Genomic DNA, 18,458 nt, shown 5'->3' on the forward strand with positions numbered 1-18,458 from the left:
TATTTCAAGCCCACAAAGTGTCCAAAAGACGCACTATATGATATAAGGAAGATTATCACATGCATGGAGATGTATCATTTCTTGAAAGGGATTGCTGTCCGAATGCACATCTGAATCCCAAACAGAATCTCTAGTAAAATCCGATCAGTTGTGAAACAGGCAAATGGGACTGAATTAAATTATCTAATTAAAATAAAAGCTAAAGTTTTGTATTTATCTTGTACCATAGAACATGACTTTTCTAGTATTTTAAGTTACCCCGAGCAAAGACTCAACCCCTCCCAGAAAACAGCATTAAAAGAATTATCATTTACAAAGATGTCTATCTTTGGGTTTCCTGTGTGTCCTGTTTCCTAAACCCCAAGGGAAGACCGATACTTTGGATGGTAATGATTGAACCTGGCTTACAAAATACATCTTTGGAAATGCTAAATCTTTCAGATGGCTTGGCTAACTACTGGCCCTACCTAAGACAGGTGCTTTGGATGTTAATGCTTGAAACTCAACATCTTTGAAAATGCTAATTCTTTCCGAGGGCTTGGGAAACTCTATTTCTTTGAATGCACCTGCACTGTTGAATATACTTTAAACCCATGCTTAGCCATGTTTTTTAAATTAAATTATAACGATTTCAGTGTTTGATAATGGTAACAAAGGCTTCCTCCACCCACTGCTTTGCCAAAGGGAAGTGCTGTTTCCTGGGAGGGGTGGAGTCTTTGCAAACTACCGGCCCCAGTAGCTTCTACTGGGGTAAATGATCATATTCACCCCCGGTCGCTTCACTAAACGCTCTTCACTTAATTTTCCAAATTCTCAGAGTAGAGTTATCTGTGAATTCCTTTGACCTGCTGTGGTCTGCGCAATCGGTAAGAATCACAGAAGAATGAGGGGCCAATTTTAATGTATTGCAATCTTATAGTTTGTTTCATACATTTTTTAGTTATGAGATCAAAAATTAAAAAAAAAATGTTTTAATCCCAAAACAAGAAGCAGTCATTGTTCATGATGGTCACAATTAGAAGTTGTATTGAAATTATATAGATCATCAAAAAGTTTGAAAAAGCTAATTGCACAATAATGTTTATTATTTTTTGATAAATTGTGGCAATGAAATATGACAGCATTCACAACTAGTATAATTAAATTCAATTGATTTTTATATAACATCTTTCATAACAAGGTTGACCTGAGGCACTTAACATAGCTGGGTGATGATACATGATGTGAAAGAGTAAAAGCCAGAAGATAACTGAGGAGAGGAACCAAAAACTCCTTAGTTAGGAGGAAAAAAAAACCTCTAGGGGTCCAAGATCAACTGGCTTCCCAACCCCTCTGGGTATGCTAACATTATACAATTAGAAAAATAGTTTGGAGGTTTTTCTGTATTATTGATTTCTTCTTCCAAAGGTGTTAGGCAGGTGAAAATTTGTGATTTCGTCCTGAGCCACAGCACTGTCGTCGTGGTCATCACACCTCTTCATGTACATCCTTGCATCTTTTCTGGTAGTGAATGGCAGGTGACAGCTACAAAAAATAGCATATGCATAATCATTATGATTGTGTTGAAAACAAAATTAAAAAATAAAAGCCTAAGCAACTCTGTGCATTAATATTTCTAATATTCACAATTGTGAATTATTTAAAAATCGAATCCAGTAGAATCAGGCTGTGAAACTGATCAAATGCCATAAGCCCTATTCAAATTCCTGACTGAATTTCCAGGATGGAGACAATTTTATTTTGTTTAAGAAACTGATCTCTGTCGGAAATAGAAATCCCAGTTCAGTGATAGAAACTAGCCATGTTAGCAGATTATTGCTTTACAGTTTAAAAAGTAATTAATTAATGTGGTCACAAATAATATCTTGGCTTTCAGACCACAATATGCTTTTAACAGTTTACTGAAAAAATGTTTCCTGGAGTTTATCTCCAAAATGAAAATGAAATGGTTTCATTTTGTGTATGTCAAGGGTGTCCACTGTATAGAAATTCAATTTTAAAACATTACTGAAATGACAAAGCACTGGAAATACAGGTCTATCTAACCTCTAACTCATTAACAATGTTCATTGCTGTTGTCCTTAAACTTTTCAGAAATTGTATTTAAGAAAATAAAGCCATTGTTCCCTAGACTCATCTTTTGTGTTCTGTTCGCTGTGAATCAGAAAGGTGCTGTTCTTGAAGTCCAGTCAGTCTCTGTTATCTTTCTTCCCAAGAGGAATTCCATCTAATTCCATCAAACTTCTTTCTCTTCTGCTCGCCTAAGGATGAACTGAAATGAAGCAATTAGTATTTCAGTGGCAGAAAATAGGCTGTCATATACACCTCTCCAGTGCTTTTGATGCACAAATGGTGTCCTGCCGAAACATTCTTCTGTTTGGTAATGTTGGGCAGTTTCAAATGAAGCTTATTGATATGATTATCAAAAATCTATTTTGTAGATAATGAAAGAAAATAATAATAGAATCAGAGTAAGAATTATTATCAAGACTTATCTTTCTGTTCTCTTTCAATAAGAACGGTGTCATTAATGAAGTCCAGTCGGTCTCATTCCTTCTCTCTTCCCAAGAGGCTGCCCATCTAATGCTGCTGAAAACTCCATTGTCCATTCTGGGAATGCTGTGCTGTTCAGATAGTGTCAACAAATTTCAAAAATGGTTCACATCTTTAAATCTTTTTTTTGTTTTGTTTAAAGCATGTGGCATTTTTAAGCAGTAACAAATGACTGGGGTATTTAATTTGGCTCTATGCTCTTCTGAAAATCATTTGTTGGGCATCTCATACCCCCCCCCCCCCCCCCAATATACTTGCTATACTTGCAGATGAGAATGAGAAATGCCATATTCTAGACAATAAAATAAACAGAATTCTAACCATAATTTCAAGCTACAAGAAAATAAATATCTGCAAAACATGTACTTTCATATACCTACTACGTATTGTTTTAAATGCTTAGTGATCCAACCACTCCAGAGGCTGTTCTTCTCCTTGAAATGATTTTCTTGAAACACTGAAATCAAAGAGGAGCTCTTCTCTTTCAGCAATATCCCTCTTTGCCAAAAACAGAATTGTCAGGATGGGCTGTTCGTTGATTATGAATGTCTCTAATACAGGTCTGATGTTGTCCTTTTTCTTAGAGAAATGTATCTGCCTTCCGATCGTCTCCTTATCTGGATGACAGGTGCAGTGTTCACCACGAGCATCAATGCACATTTTTTGTACAGGTCCATCAAAAAAGAATAAATATTTCATTCCTCCTTCTGGCATCTGTTCCATTAGGGCTTCTGCAGCTGTCTTTGTGATGACCTCACCATGAAAATCACACACAACCTCTCCCTTCTGGAAACGTCTGGAAGTCAAGACCTTCTTCCCTTTCACAGGATCGACAACGATGTGCAGGCCTTTCCAGCTTTGACGCTTTACCAACTTTTTAATTTTATTATCATTTGGTGGCAGTTCCAAGTTTGGCTTCCACTTCTCAAGAACATCAGATGCTGTTGATGCATTGGCTGACCATCCCATCTTTTGAATATAGCAGGTTACCTGTCTTTCTGTTGGTAAGTGTCTAGGGTAATGGTCTGAAAAGAAAACGACAATATACATTCTCAGAATATATTCTAAACTTACATTAAGTGTTTGTTGGTGAAAATAATTGACTTGTACATTTACCAATAATATTCTGCTGTCTCATCTTCCTCTGCTCTGTTCTCCACCTGTCATAACAGTGACGGTCATGACTTCCAGTCAGGCTAACACGCTTCTTCTTTTTGGGAAGCTGTCCATCTAATGTCACCGGAAACACCTGTATCAGTTGTTGGAAGGCTGTAGAATCATTCAACTTCGTAGAAGTAAATCCTGCAGCTGCCATAGTTGATCTTGACCTTGATCTGTTGTAAATATTTAAATAAAATATCACAGGTCTTTGTAACACAATGAAAAAATGAATGAAAATGGGATATTAGATTCCAACTTACTCCACAATTGGTGTGCATTGTTGTTCAGAGTCTGATGTTTGCTCCCCTGAGCTTGACCTGAAGTTAAAAAAATAAGCAATTGTAGTTTTTGGGAGATAATGATTTTGTTTACTCATTTTGAGATCACAGTGACACTTACTGCGATCCTTCTTCTGCAAAGCCTTCAATCACTTCGATTGCTGAGCAGATGTTGGCATGTGTCAGCATTCTATAATGTTTCTCTGCCGTAGAATTGGAATGGGCTAAATAATCCGCAACAATGCTCTTCTGTGCATCTGTTACATTTATTGCGGCCGTCTCAAATGCCCTCCTGGCAACCTGGCTAGTAATGAATGGCAAGCAGTACCTACAAAATAAACAAGCAAGCATATGTGATCATTTCCAACTCACCAAAAAAAAAGATGCTGATGGACAAAAGAAATACAACATTTTCCGGAATAATAATACTATACTTTAGTTACTATAGTTATAGCTTATGTACTTTCACAAAAAGTTGTCAATTTGTCTGACCAGCAATACAGCTAGTACAGTGAGGCATTGCAACTTGGCAATCACGCAAAAGCTCATTAGGTGCACTACAATGAGGTCCAGGTGAAACATTGTCAGAAACAGGTCACCTTTTAAAAAGACTTAATTCAAAGCTTAGGTCACAGCAAGGAAAAGGCCACACCTAGTCAGTTGTCTGTGCATTCCATAATGCCTCGAATGTCACCAGAAAAGAGGAAGGGAGCCATTGGCATGCTGCAGGCTGGGGGCAGAGTGTGGAGGTGTTGCTTTTTTCCCATCAGTTTATATTAAATATGTATATATTTAATTTATATTATTATTATTATTATTATTATTATTATTATTATTATTATTATTATTATAATATTATTCTGCTTACTTCTTATGCAGTCTTCTCAAGTCGTTGGAAGGATTGTAAATAGGATCTCCATTAGATGAAATGAAAAACTTCTCTTCCTCCTGTCCACAGCTGCTGTCCTTGGCATTAGAGCGCAGTTGTGTGAAGTACACATGAAACATCTGATGGAAAACAAAATGCAATTATGGTACATTCCAAATATTCTTAGATATTGCAAATGATGGTAGCTATACAGGGAGAGGTCTTTTTTTCTATATTAACATGTATTTTAATTGGCTTCTATGAAAATTGCCTGTGGTTTAAGTCTGTGTGTCTTGTGATGGACTGGTGTCACATTATGTGTGTTACTCTGCTTTGCACCCACCGCTTGACAGGAAGGTTCCAGTTCTACCACAACCCTTAAGGGGTATTTCAGTGTAGCCATCAACTTACATGTTCCTCTTCTTCATTCAATGCAAAGGACGCCAATTGCTGTGATGCAGTTTTGTGCTCTTTCACACCAATTATGACCATTTTTTGTCCACTTGGTGAAACAACACTCTTTCTTTGCATCCATTCCTCAACCTGTAATAGCAAGAAAATAAAATAAATATGCCAACCTGTATCACAATCGCAAACCCCTACTCTTAAGGGCGCTCAAGCCCTTCCTCATTTGCCTCATTCCTCGCATCTGTTCCTTGTTCCTACCCTGTTTCACTTCAACTTTAAAAGCCAGGCGCTCACTTCACTCGAGGCTCTGTACCTGATCTCCACATTGTGCCTGGCTCCGTTGTGTTTTTAGCTTCCTGCTCCTGTTCCCCCTGCCGGTCCCGACCCGGCACCTGTTTTTAATGCCTGGTTTTTGGATAGATTACATGGCCATGGACCTTTGCTTTTTTTTGGGATTCTTCCTTGGACTTATTCTTTGGATTGTTTGCCTCGGCCACACTTCCCCGGATCACCAGCACTGCATGGACATGCCCCCCTGTTTTCATCCCTGTATTCCTGCATGATTTTTTCCCCAGTGTTTCCTCACAATTCTGGATGGTGTCACCGCATAGGGTCTGGAAAGAACTGTTTTGTTACACTGTAAGAATCCCATATATATGTGTGTGTATAACATTTACTTTTTATGTTGTATGAAGGGATACGTACTGTCATATTCTTAACCACCCCCGGCCGCTGCAGGTGCTTCAGCTGGAGAACGGCCTGCAGGTAATACATCACAAGAAGCTGCTCTGCTCCAGTGATTTCTTCAGAGCTGTATGTCTTGCCCAGTACGTGCAACACATCTTTCTTTGCAACCCTTAACACCTTCCAACATTCTGTGGTATTTGGTTCAGGTTGCTGCAACTGTCTGTATCTGTGGGAGAAAGAGTAATGTTATCAACATCATCTTTGTAAAACTTTGTAAAAAAAGTTTAAAATGAAAAGTACCTCTTTCTGGTAATTTCTTGTGTGACATCCTTGCTGTTTTTCCTCTGAACATCCTTTAGAATACTCTGGAAGTTGATGATGAAGTTAGCCAGGGTGGGATCCATCACTCTAACATTGGTGGCATTCAGGATGTAGCGCAGAAAACGATTAATGTTCTTGATGTAATTTGCAATTGTTTGGTGAGAAAGTCCAATTGTCTTCATTTCGTTAAAAAAATCACGTGTTTTCCTGATGTCCTTTACAAAATTTAAGGAAGGTGCTGTCTGATCCATAAAAAACAGGAATCTGGAAACATTATCTACCTGAAAAATATAGAGTCATGATGTTTATGGCTGACATCATTTCACATGGGTGAATTTTAAGCTAAGGAATAAAAACATGTACAATGAAGATACCACTGCTTAATTTTAAATGCCATTAAAAAATAAATACCTCCTGAGAATAATTTGCCACTCCCAGATCCTTGGTAAGGTACTGTTTGAATCCAATCAGGAGAGGAGCATCCAGGGAGTGCTTTCTATAGAGTCCAGCTTGGGCCACTCTCTTCCGGAGAGCCTGCTGATACTTTTTAACTACTCGGGGCCTGTAAGGATATAAAACAACGGTTTAAACATTTTATACCTATAAGACAAATTCGAATTTTAGTAACAAATAGATACATCTGAAAAATAAAAAGTCTTACTGCTGATAGAGTTCTTCAGAGCTCACATCTTCCCCTTCCTCCTCCGCTTCTGCTTCAGTTTCTGGAGCAGCCTCTGGCATCTCTTCCTCATGGACAGCGGCCTCTTGCTCAGGGCCGCTGGAATGCAGGTAGATTCTTTTCAACATGCTTTTACATAATATGTTGTAACAATGATTTCAAAAAGAAACTATAGAAGCCTTACAAATTAAAAATATCTCACCGTGCCAATGTGTCTTTAGGCTTCCCACGTACAAAAAGGCCCAAGGACTCCAGCAGTCTTACAACCACTGCCCTGTTTGCCTCACCAGACACGATCTCTATTCTGTTGTAATCCACGATGACCCCGTTCTTCAGGAGATTTATCATGTCCTTCCTCGCCTGTTGAGAGGCCATCCTGATCTCTTCTGCCGTGGCGTGCTTCATACACGCCCTCTTCAAGTGAGCAGGAAGCTGATCAAAAGTATTCAGGCACATCTTGCACACCAGGGGAATCCTCGTGGGTTTCCTTTGAAAATAAATAATACCATCTGTGTATAGAAACAAACTAAGACTGATTTCTTAAATTATCCTTAATGTTCTCTCTCATAGTTTGGGCATAATGATTTTATTGCATTTATATAAGAATTGCTCATTGCTCCAAAATAAATAATGGTTTCATAAAAAAGTGAACACTTACTTGGTCTCAGTCACAGACTTTCCAATAGGAGCCATTGTGGAGTTCAGCAACTGCAGGTCCTAGAAGTGGGGAAGGAATTTTAAAAGAGAAATTGACTTACAATACAAAAAGAATGGCTCAGGGATCACTGAAATATATATATTTACAAATTCCAAAGACTGAGTCCATATAGGAACAACTACCTTTCATATTCAGTATAAGATGGAGAGATGAATTGGCCCTGAAAATCCACTGCAATGAGAAACTGCTCCTGCCATTGTATATGAACAAACATACATTCTCATCTATATTCATTTGCAGTTACACTATTGCAATTAATCTGTATCCATTCTGCATTCATATCTACTAGAAAGAGCTCTCAATTAATTAAATGCCCCATTGAACTGGCCCTGATTATACAATGCAAGGAGAAGTCTTCTAAGCCAATACTTGCAACCAGAAAGAGGCTGTATTTCAATTATACAATATACAAAGCAATACCATTTAACACAAAGATATATTCCACACCTCAGCATGCACATGATGAGATTCTTGATATTAGATTAGTAGAAACAATATCAATGCACTGAGAGACGCTTAAGAATAAAGATGCATCTGCCTGACTGCATATTAGTTTTAAAAGGTTATCAGCAAATGCATTTAAAAGTAAAAATGTAAAGTCTTACCTCTTGATCGTAGTGGTGATTCAATATCCAGGACCTTAGTCAAGTCTCAGAGTTACTGTACCTCCTGTCTCGATTGCAGGTGAAAAGTGAAAGGTATATTGCACTCAGCAGAAAGTTACCCCGAGCAAAGACTTAACCCCTCCCAGAAAACAGCATTAAAAAATTATCATTTACAAAGATGTCTATCTTTGGGTTTCCTGTGTGTCCTGTTTCCTAAACCCCAAGGGAAGACCGATACTTTGGATGGTAATGATTGAACCTGGCTTACAAAATACATCTTTGGAAATGCTAAATCTTTCAGATGGCTTGGCTAACTACTGGCCCTACCTAAGACAGGTGCTTTGGATGTTAATGCTTGAAACTAAACATCTTTGAAAATGCTAATTCTTTCCGAGGGCTTGGGAAACTCTGTTTTTTTGAATGCACCTGCACTGTTGAATATACTTTAAACCCATGCTTAGCCATGTTTTTAAAATTAAATTATAACGATTAACGATTAATAAATGAGCCAGGCCCCGGCGGGGGACCAGGAGGCCCGGGCCGAATTCTACTAATATAATGATCCAGTGTGTTGCACTACTTCACTGATTTACTGGTCTATGCCGTATGGAAATAAATCCTCAGACTGCTTACTGGCCTGGGCATGTACCAAAAAAATCAGTGAGCATATATATATATATATCACTGTGTTGAACCTAGAGACACAGAATAACTGCAAACACATCCTAAATACAGTGTTAAAGCACCTTTGACCTCACCCAGAAAGTATCATTTCTTGAAAGGGATTGCTGTCCGAATGCACATCTGAATCCCAAACAGAATCTCTAGTAAAATCTGATCATTTGTGAAACAGGCAAATGGGACTGAATTAAATTATCTAATTAAAATAAAAGCTAAAGCTTTGTATTTATCTTGTACCATAGAACATGACTTTCTTTGTATTTCAAGCCCACAAAGGGTCCAAAAGACGCACTACATGATATAAGGAAGATTATCACATGCATGGAGATGTATCATTTCTTGAAAGGGATTGCTGTCCGAATGCACATCTGAATCCCAAACAGAATCTCTAGTAAAATCCGATCATTTGTGAAACAGGCAAATGGGACTGAATTAAATTATCTAATTAAAATAAAAGCTAAAGTTATGTATTTGTCTTGACCATAGAACATGACTTTCTTTGTATTTCAAGCCCACAAAGTGTCCAAAAGACGCACTATATGATATAAGGAAGATTATCACATGCATGGAGATGTATCATTTCTTGAAAGGGATTGCTGTCCGAATGCACATCTGAATCCCAAACAGAATCTCTAGTAAAATCCGATCAGTTGTGAAACAGGCAAATGGGACTGAATTAAATTATCTAATTAAAATAAAAGCTAAAGTTTTGTATTTATCTTGTACCATAGAACATGACTTTTCTAGTATTTTAAGTTACCCCGAGCAAAGACTCAACCCCTCCCAGAAAACAGCATTAAAAGAATTAGCATTTACAAATATGTCTGTCTTTGGGTTTCCTATGTGTCCTGTTTCCTAGACAGGAAACTCTCTTGCCCCAAGGGAAGACCGATACTTTGGATGGTAATGATTGAACCTGGCTTACAAAATACATCTTTGGAAATGCTAAATCTTTCAGATGGCTTGGCTAACTACTGGCCCCACCTAAGACAGGTGCTTTGGATGTTAATGCTTGAAACTATGCTTAGCCATGTTTTTAAAATTAAATTATAACGATTTCAGTGTTTGATAATGGTAACAAAGGCTTCCTCCACCCACTGCTTTGCCAAAGGGAAGTGCTGTTTCCTGGGAGGGGTGGAGTCTTTGCTCGGGGTATATTTCTGCTGAGTGCAATATACCTTTCACTTTCACCTGCAATCGAGACAGGAGGTACAGTAACTCTGAGACTTGACTAAGGTCCTGGATATTGAATCACCACTACGATCAAGAGGTAAGACTTTACATTTTTACTTTTAAATGCATTTGCTGATAACCTTTTAAAACTAATATGCAGTCAGGCAGATGCATCTTTATTCTTAAGCGTCTCTCAGTGCATTGATATTGTTTCTACTAATCTAATATCAAGAATCTCATCATGTGCATGCTGAGGTGTGGAATATATCTTTGTGTTAAATGGTATTGTTTTGTATATTGTATAATTGAAATACAGCCTCTTTCTGGTTGCAAGTATTGGCTTAGAAGACTTCTCCTTGCATTGTATAATCAGGGCCAGTTCAATGGGGCATTTAATTAATTGAGAGCTCTTTCTAGTAGATATGAATGCAGAATGGATACAGATTAATTGCAATAGTGTAACTGCAAATGAATATAGATGAGAATGTATGTTTGTTCATATACAATGGCAGGAGCAGTTTCTCATTGCAGTGGATTTTCAGGGCCAATTCATCTCTCCATCTTATACTGAATATGAAAGGTAGTTGTTCCTGTATGGACTCAGTCTTTGGAATTTGTATATATATATATTTCAGTGACCCTCAGCCATTCTTTCTGTATTGTAAGTCAATTTCTCTTTTACAATTCCTTCCCCACTTCTAGGACCTGCAGTTGCTGAACTCCACAATGGCTTCTATTGGAAAGTCTGTGACTGAGACCAAGTAAGTGTTCACTTTTTTATGAAACCATTATTTATTTTGGAGCAATGAGCAATTCTTATATAAATGCAATAAAATCATTATGCTCAAACTATGAGAGAGAAAATTAAGGATAATTTAAGAAATCAGTCTTAGCTTGTTTCTATACACAGATGGTATTATTTATTTTCAAAGGAAACCCGCGAGGATTCCCCTGGTGTGCAAGATGTGCCTGAATACTTTTGATCAGCTTCCTGCTCACTTGAAGAGGGCGTGTATGAAGCACGCCACGGCAGAAGAGATCAGGATGGCCTCTCAACAGGCGAGGGAGGACATGATAAATCTCCTGAAGAACGGGGTCATCGTGGATTACAACAGAATAGAGATCGTGTCTGGTGAGGCAAACAGGGCAGTGGTTGTAAGACTGCTGGAGTCCTTGGGCCTTTTTGTACGTGGGAAGCCTGAAGACACATTGGCAAGGTGAGATATTTTTAATTTGTAAGGCTTCTGTAGTTTTTTTTTTTAAATCATTGTTACAACATATTATGTAAAAGCATGTTGAAAAGAATCTACCTGCATTCCAGCGGCCCTGAGCAAGAGGCCACTGTCCAGGAGGAAGAGATGCCAGAGGCTGCTCCAGAAACTGAAGCAGAAGCGGAGGAGGAAGGGGAAGATGGGGAACAGTAAGACTCTCTGCTCAATAGGGTTTCTTGTGCTTTATTTTTTATTTGCACGTTGTATGTATAAAATTAGATTTTGTTTCACAGAGGCAAGAAAAAATGTAGCCTTATTTGGGATGTCAGTGAATTGGTAGATATACATATTCACACAGGGCCACATCTAAAGCCATTTTCTCCCAGAAGCCAACTAAGAAAACGGAAACACTTATAATACATGTTATCGTCCATGTGTCTTATATCTACAGGGTGTCAGTTAAAGGTAATCTAAAAGCTCTCCGAAAAAGAGTTGCCCTGGCTGGACTTTACAGAAAACACTCTCTTGATTCTCCTCTCCTGGCTGGATTTAAACAATACCTTATCCAGGGCCTGGGAATGGTAAACTGCTCCAAGGAGGTAGGTATTTGCTACATGGTTTTACTCGGCTTAAACTTCACATACCACGGATGTTGGTCATAAAAATAATGACTTCCTCTATATGTGTTTTTCAGGTTGAAAATGTCTCCAGGTTCCTGTTTTTTACGGATCCATCGGAAGTTTCCTTAAGTTTTCTGAAGGACATTTCCAAAATGCAGACATTTGTTTCCCAGTTGAAGATGACTGGGCTGTCTCACCAGACCATTGCAGGTTATATCATTAATATCAACAGATTCCTGCTCTTCATCCGAAAAAACACTAACCTGCAAGTGGAGGATCGCAGTCTAGCTAAGGGTTTAATAGACTTCCAGAGCAATCTAAAGGACATAAAAAAGAGAAACAACAAGAGTGTCAGACAGGAAATAACCAGAAAGAGGTACTTTACTTATTAAATGTTGGTTCAACTTGTACTTGCTTTTCTATTCAAACACATAAATGTTGCCTTTTGGAGGCTGATAGTATTGCTCTCTCTCCCCCAGACTAACACAGCTGCAGAGTCCTCCACCTAAACTAAGCGATTGCTTGAAGGTGTTGAGTGTTGCAAAGAAAGATGTGCAGCGGATACTGAGCAAGACGCACACCTCTGCAGACATCACCACAAGTGAGCGGATTGTTGTGATGCTTTACCTGCAGGCCATTCTCCAGCTGAAGCACCTTCAGCGCCCAGGGGTGGTAAAGAATATGACAGTAAGCATCCCTTCATACAACCGAGAATTTTGATTATAGATGTTCTTTTCGAGAAATTGTATTTAATTAATATTTGTATTAAAAAAATCTTCTGAATTCAGGTCCTGGATTGGATACAGCGAAAAATTGTTGTGAATAAAAGTGGCCAAAACAGGGTAATAATCTCTGTCAAAGAGCGCATGGCTGCAACTCAGCGACTAGCTTCCTTTGCACTAAATGAAGAAGAGGAAAAGGTGAGTTGGAGGTTTTATTGAGATTTCATTGCTAAAAACTGTCTTTAGCATTCAATGGTATGTGAAGAATACTGCATTTAAACTGCATTTTTATTTTTTTTATTTTCTCAGATGTTTCACTGCTACTTCATTAACTTACGCTGTGATGCAAACTGCAGGATGGAAATAGAACATTTTTTTGTGTATGCGGGAGGAGAACCAGTTCACAATCCTACCTATGATCTGCGAAGACTGCATGAGAAGTAAATTGAATTATATAATTATTTTGATGTATTTTCCTTTCACTTTTCTGGGGCTTGAAAACAACTATTTTATATGTTTGTTTTGCAGGTACCACCTACCACTGATTACTTGCTATGTTGCAAGAAGGGCATTTGAAATGGAAATAAAGAAGCTACCTATTGATCAGAAAACTATCCTGAATGATTATTTAGGTGTTTCAAATGGAACTGTTGAAAACCTAGCCAGAAGGCTGACAGATGAGGACATGTGCTCAGCCAGCGAACTAATTCATGGCATTGTAGAAGCAGGATCTCTGTAAGTGTCACAGTGATATCAAAATTCAGTATTTGAAAGTCAATATTTAAGATAAACATAAATTTCTCATATTTTTGTTAAACTTCAGTTCAGGATCAGGAGAGCAATCTTCAGGCTATGGACAAGAACGTACAGCTGCTATACGGTAAGTTTTAATTTAATATCCCTCTTTCAGTTACCTTTTAGCCACTCTATCTTAGATCTGAGATATTTAAGTTTTCTTTTTACAAATAGGTCCACTGTGGCAGCTGCTGCATATAGATGCCCAAAGATGGATGGTGCTGCAGCCTTCCAGAAGCTGATACAGATGTTTCCCGTGACATTAGATGGGCAGCCTCCCAGAAAGAAAGAGCGCCTGAGAGTGACCGGCATTCACGATCGCCACTGTTACAATAGATGGAGAGCTGAGCAGAGGAAAAGGAGGCAACAGAACATATTCGGTAAGAACAGGATTTCTTCCCTTTTTAAAGAGTAATATTTCAAGAGTCTATTACTGGATATATTCTTTGGGTGGATTTCTGATTTCTCACTACAGATCAATACAATAGACGTTTACCAACAGAAAGCCAAGTGACCCATTATATAGAAAAAATGGGATGGTCAACCAATACACCAGCTGTGTCCGAGGTACTTCAGAACTGGAGGCCGCATGTAGAAGTCCAACCAAATGGCAAGGACATTGAAAATCTGGTAAAACTCCAAACCTGGAGAGGCCTGCACATCGTTGACGATCCTGTGAAAGGGAAGAAGGTTGTAACTTCCAGGCGTTTCCAGAAGGGAGAGGTGGTATGTGATTACCATGGCAAGGTTATCACAAAGACAGCTGGAGAAGCCCTAATGGCACAGATGGCAGAAGGAGACATGGGATATCTATTCTTTTTTGATGGACCTAAACAAAAAATGTGCATTGATTCGCGTGAAGAACACTGCACCTGTCACCCGGATATGGACACAATTGGAAGGCGCATTAATCATTCAAACAAAAAAGCCAACCTCAGACCAATTAAAGAATCTTTTGTAATTGACGAAAAGACTGACATAACAATTCTGTTCTTGGCAAAAAGAGAGATTGCAGTGGGAGAAGAGCTCCTATATGATTATGGTGTCTCCAGGAAGTCGTTTAATGGAGAAGGACAATCTCTGGAGTGGTTGGACGAATGATCATAAAATAAAGCTTTTATCTCCTCTGCCTCTCCACGGCAGAGGAGATCAGGATGACCTCACAACAGGCGAGGAAGGACATGATAAATCACCTGAAGAACGGTCATCGTGGATAACAACAGAATAGAGATCGTGTCTGGTGAGGTAAACAGGGCAGTGGTTCTAAGACTGCTGGAGTCCTTGGGCCTTTTTGTACGTGGGAAGCCTGAAGACACATTGGCACGGTGAGATATTTTTAATTTGTAAGGCTTCTGTAGTTTCTTTTTGAAATCATTGTTACAACATATTATGTTGTAACAACCATTTTTGAAATTTGTTGACACTATCTGAACAGCACAGCATTCCCAGAATGGACAATGGAGTTTTCAGCAGCATTAGATGGGCAGCCTCTTGGGAAGAGAGAAGGAATGAGACCGACTGGACTTCATTAATGACACCGTTCTTATTGAAAGAGAACAGAAAGATAAGTCTTGATAATAATTCTTACTCTGATTCTATTATTATTTTCTTTCATTATCTACAAAATAGATTTTTGATAATCATATCGATAAGCTTCATTTGAAACTGCCCAACATTACCAAACAGAAGAATGTTTCGGCAGGACACCATTTGTGCATCAAAAGCACTGGAGAGGTGTATATGACAGCCTATTTTCTGCCACTGAAATACTAATTGCTTCATTTCAGTTCATCCTTAGGCGAGCAGAAGAGAAAGAAGTTTGATGGAATTAGATGGAATTCCTCTTGGGAAGAAAGATAACAGAGACTGACTGGACTTCAAGAACAGCACCTTTCTGATTCACAGCGAACAGAACACAAAAGATGAGTCTAGGGAACAATGGCTTTATTTTCTTAAATACAATTTCTGAAAAGTTTAAGGACAACAGCAATGAACATTGTTAATGAGTTAGAGGTTAGATAGACCTGTATTTCCAGTGCTTTGTCATTTCAGTAATGTTTTAAAATTGAATTTCTATACAGTGGACACCCTTGACATACACAAAATGAAACCATTTCATTTTCATTTTGGAGCTAAACTGCAGGAAACATTTTTTCAGTAAACTGTTAAAAGCATATTGTGGTCTAAAAGCCAAGATATTATTTGTGACCACATTAATTAATTACTTTTTAAACTGTAAAGCAATAATCTGCTAACATGGCTAGTTTCTATCACTGAACTGGAATTTTCTATTCCCGACAGAGATCAGTTTCTTAAACAAAATAAAATTGTCTCCATCCTGGAAATTCAGTCAGGAATTTGAATAGGGCTTATGGCATGTGATCAGTTTCACAGCCTAATTCTACTGGATTCGATTTTTAAATGATTCACAATTGTGAATATTAGAAATATTAATGCACAGAGTTGCTTAGGCTTTTATTTTTTAATTTTGTTTTCAACACAATCATAATGATTATGCATATGCTATTTTTTGTAGCTGTCACCTGCCATTCACTACCAGAAAAGATGCAAGGATGTACATGAAGAGGTGTGATGACCACGACGACAGTGCTGTGGCTCAGGACGAAATCACAACTTTTCACCTGCCTAACACCTTTGGAAGAAGAAATCAATAATACAGAAAAACCTCCAAACTATTTTTCTAATTGTATAATGTTAGCATACCCAGAGGGGTTGGGCAGCCAGTTGATCTTGGACCCCTAGAGGTTTTTTTTTTCCTCCTAACTAAGGAGTTTTTGGTTCCTCTCCTCAGTTATCTTCTGGCTTTTACTCTTTCACATCATGTATCATCACCCAGCTATGTTAAGTGCCTCAGGTCAACCTTGTTATGAAAGATGTTATATAAAAATCAATTGAATTTAATTATACTAGTTGTGAATGCTGTCATATTTCATTGCCACAATTTATCAAAAAATAATAAACATTATTGTGCAATTAGCTTTTTCAAACTTTTTGATGATCTATATAATTTCAATACAACTTCTAATTGTGACCATCATGAACAATGACTGCTTCTTGTTTTGGGATTAAAACATTTTTTTTAATTTTTGATCTCATAACTAAAAAATGTATGAAACAAACTATAAGATTGCAATACATTAAAATTGGCCCCTCATTCTTCTGTGATTCTTACCGATTGCGCAGACCACAGCAGGTCAAAGGAATTCACAGATAACTCTACTCTGAGAATTTGGTAAGTTTAGTGAAGAGCGTTTAGTGAAGCGACCGGGGGTGAATATGATCATTTACCCCATGTCCAGTAGTAGAAGCACTAAGTCAATGTCACCCCTGCTACAATGTGATTGCTACATATCTTCATTTGTTGTTTTTTAAGAAGTAAGTGCAGGGGGTCTAAATCTGCGATCCAGAGTGTTGAAGTATTTCACAACACTAACTGTAGCCCGTGTGGAAATAAATCCTCATTCTGATTATTGCCCTGGGCATGTACCAACAAACCACTGCGCATATATATATATATATCACTGTGTTGAGGCTAGAGACACAGAATCCAGCACCTTTGACCTCATCCAGAATGTATCATTTCTTGAAAGGGATTGCTGTCCGAATGCACATCTGAATCCCAAACAGAATCTCTAGTAAAATACGATCATTTGTGAAACAGGCAAATGACTGTCTCAGGGGCCCATTCCTCATTCTCAAGACACATGTATGCGGTATGTACACCATGCATTGAGCAGTAGGGACTGAATACAGAACAGGTAAGGTTAGAAGTCATTCTGAGGTGCCACATGTGAGGGATATGTAGGGTATGAGACCCTTCAGGAGCACTGCATCCTTTGAGACAGACCCGTGCATGTTAAACAAATGATCATTTCTTTCAACATTAGGGACTTCAACATTAGGGACTAAATATAATTTATGACTTAGTATGATGCTAAAATGTTATGTTCACATATATTAATGTAAAAAATGATTGCTTATGCTTTATAAACAAATTATATTAAAATTATGAGAAGCGTTTAAAACCGGGGTTAATGGACATTAAATGAAAGCTCTGGGTATCTGCTTTCACATGCATTTGGTTTTAAGCTTCTAGTATGCACCGTTTTGGAGATGTTAATGAAAATATGTCCTCCGTTTTGATCATTATTCCTAAATATTAAGCACACTTTCATTTGATGGCAGACATGATGCTGCGTTTAAAACCAGGGTTAAATGACATTAAATGAAAGCTCTGGGACTCTGCTTTCACATGCACTGGGTTTTAAACTTGTGGTTTGCACCGTTTTGGAGAATTTAATGATAATATGTAATCCGTTTAGATAATTATTCCTAAATATTAAACACACTTTCATTTGATGGCAGACATGATACTGCGTTTAAAACAGGGGTTAATGGACATTAAATGAAAGCTCTGGGTCTCTGCTTTCATATGCATTGGGTTTTAAGCTTGTAGTTTGTACCGTTTTGGAGAAATTAACGAAAATATGTCAATCGTTTGATCAATTTTCCAAAATGTTAAACACACTTTCATTTGATGGCAGACATGATGCTGCGTTTAAAACCAGGGTTAAACGACATTAAATGAAAGCTCTGGGACTCTGCTTTCACATGCATTGGGTTTTAAACTTGTGGTTTGCACCGTTTTGGAGAATTTAATGATAATATGTCATCCTTTTAGATCATTATTCCTAAATATTAAACACACTTTCATTTGATGGCAGACATTAAACTGCGTTTAAAACCGGGGTTAATGGACATTAAATGAAAGCTCTGGGTCTCTACTTTCATATGCATTGGGTTTTAAACTTGTAGTTTGCACCGTTTTGGAGAAAGTAACGAAAATATGTCATCCGTTTGGTCAATATTCCAAAAAATTGGACTCTTATTCTTATGATGGCAAACATGATGCTGCGTTTAAAACCAGGGTTAATGGACATTAAATGAAAGCTCTGGG

General features: G+C 38.0%; 2 protein-coding genes across 3 annotated transcripts; one reads left to right on the forward strand and one right to left on the reverse strand.

Annotated features, from left to right (window-relative positions):
* Positions 1 to 1,009: 1,009 nt before the first annotated feature.
* Positions 1,010 to 8,850, reverse strand: LOC148636911 (uncharacterized). Of its 2 annotated transcripts, XR_015931804.1 has the most exons (15): positions 8,279 to 8,850; positions 7,614 to 7,672; positions 7,158 to 7,442; positions 6,938 to 7,054; positions 6,688 to 6,838; positions 6,256 to 6,557; positions 5,974 to 6,181; positions 5,272 to 5,403; positions 4,861 to 5,000; positions 4,114 to 4,320; positions 3,975 to 4,031; positions 3,670 to 3,887; positions 2,934 to 3,578; positions 2,047 to 2,624; positions 1,010 to 1,524 (listed from the first exon to the last, which is right to left on the reverse strand). XR_015931804.1 is itself a non-coding variant. In XM_088623465.1 (14 exons), exons 2-13 carry the CDS (start codon positions 7,646 to 7,648, stop codon positions 2,953 to 2,955), a joined length of 2,478 nt encoding a protein of 825 aa, XP_088479591.1. In that variant the 5' UTR covers positions 7,649 to 7,672; positions 8,279 to 8,850; the 3' UTR covers positions 2,082 to 2,624; positions 2,930 to 2,952. The 2 variants fall into 2 exon arrangements, 1 of the variants encoding a protein (XP_088479591.1); XM_088623465.1 differs by lacking the exon at positions 1,010 to 1,524 and having other exon boundaries at positions 2,082 to 2,624; positions 2,930 to 3,578.
* Positions 8,851 to 10,131: 1,281 nt separating this feature from the next.
* LOC148636912 (uncharacterized) lies at positions 10,132 to 16,532 on the forward strand. Its single transcript, XM_088623464.1, has 14 exons — positions 10,132 to 10,229; positions 10,835 to 10,893; positions 11,065 to 11,349; positions 11,454 to 11,552; positions 11,795 to 11,942; positions 12,038 to 12,339; positions 12,443 to 12,650; positions 12,752 to 12,883; positions 12,995 to 13,125; positions 13,214 to 13,420; positions 13,509 to 13,565; positions 13,655 to 13,860; positions 13,956 to 14,805; positions 14,916 to 16,532. The coding sequence occupies exons 2-13, from the start codon at positions 10,859 to 10,861 to the stop codon at positions 14,579 to 14,581; spliced, it is 2,436 nt and encodes an 811-aa protein (XP_088479590.1). The 5' UTR covers positions 10,132 to 10,229; positions 10,835 to 10,858; the 3' UTR covers positions 14,582 to 14,805; positions 14,916 to 16,532.
* Positions 16,533 to 18,458: the final 1,926 nt, after the last annotated feature.

This window comes from Lepisosteus platostomus, unplaced genomic scaffold (genome assembly GCF_059453375.1).
Source record: "Lepisosteus platostomus isolate fLepPlt1 unplaced genomic scaffold, fLepPlt1.hap1 Scaffold_142_H1, whole genome shotgun sequence".
Classification (NCBI taxonomy): Eukaryota; Metazoa; Chordata; class Actinopteri; order Semionotiformes; family Lepisosteidae; genus Lepisosteus; species Lepisosteus platostomus.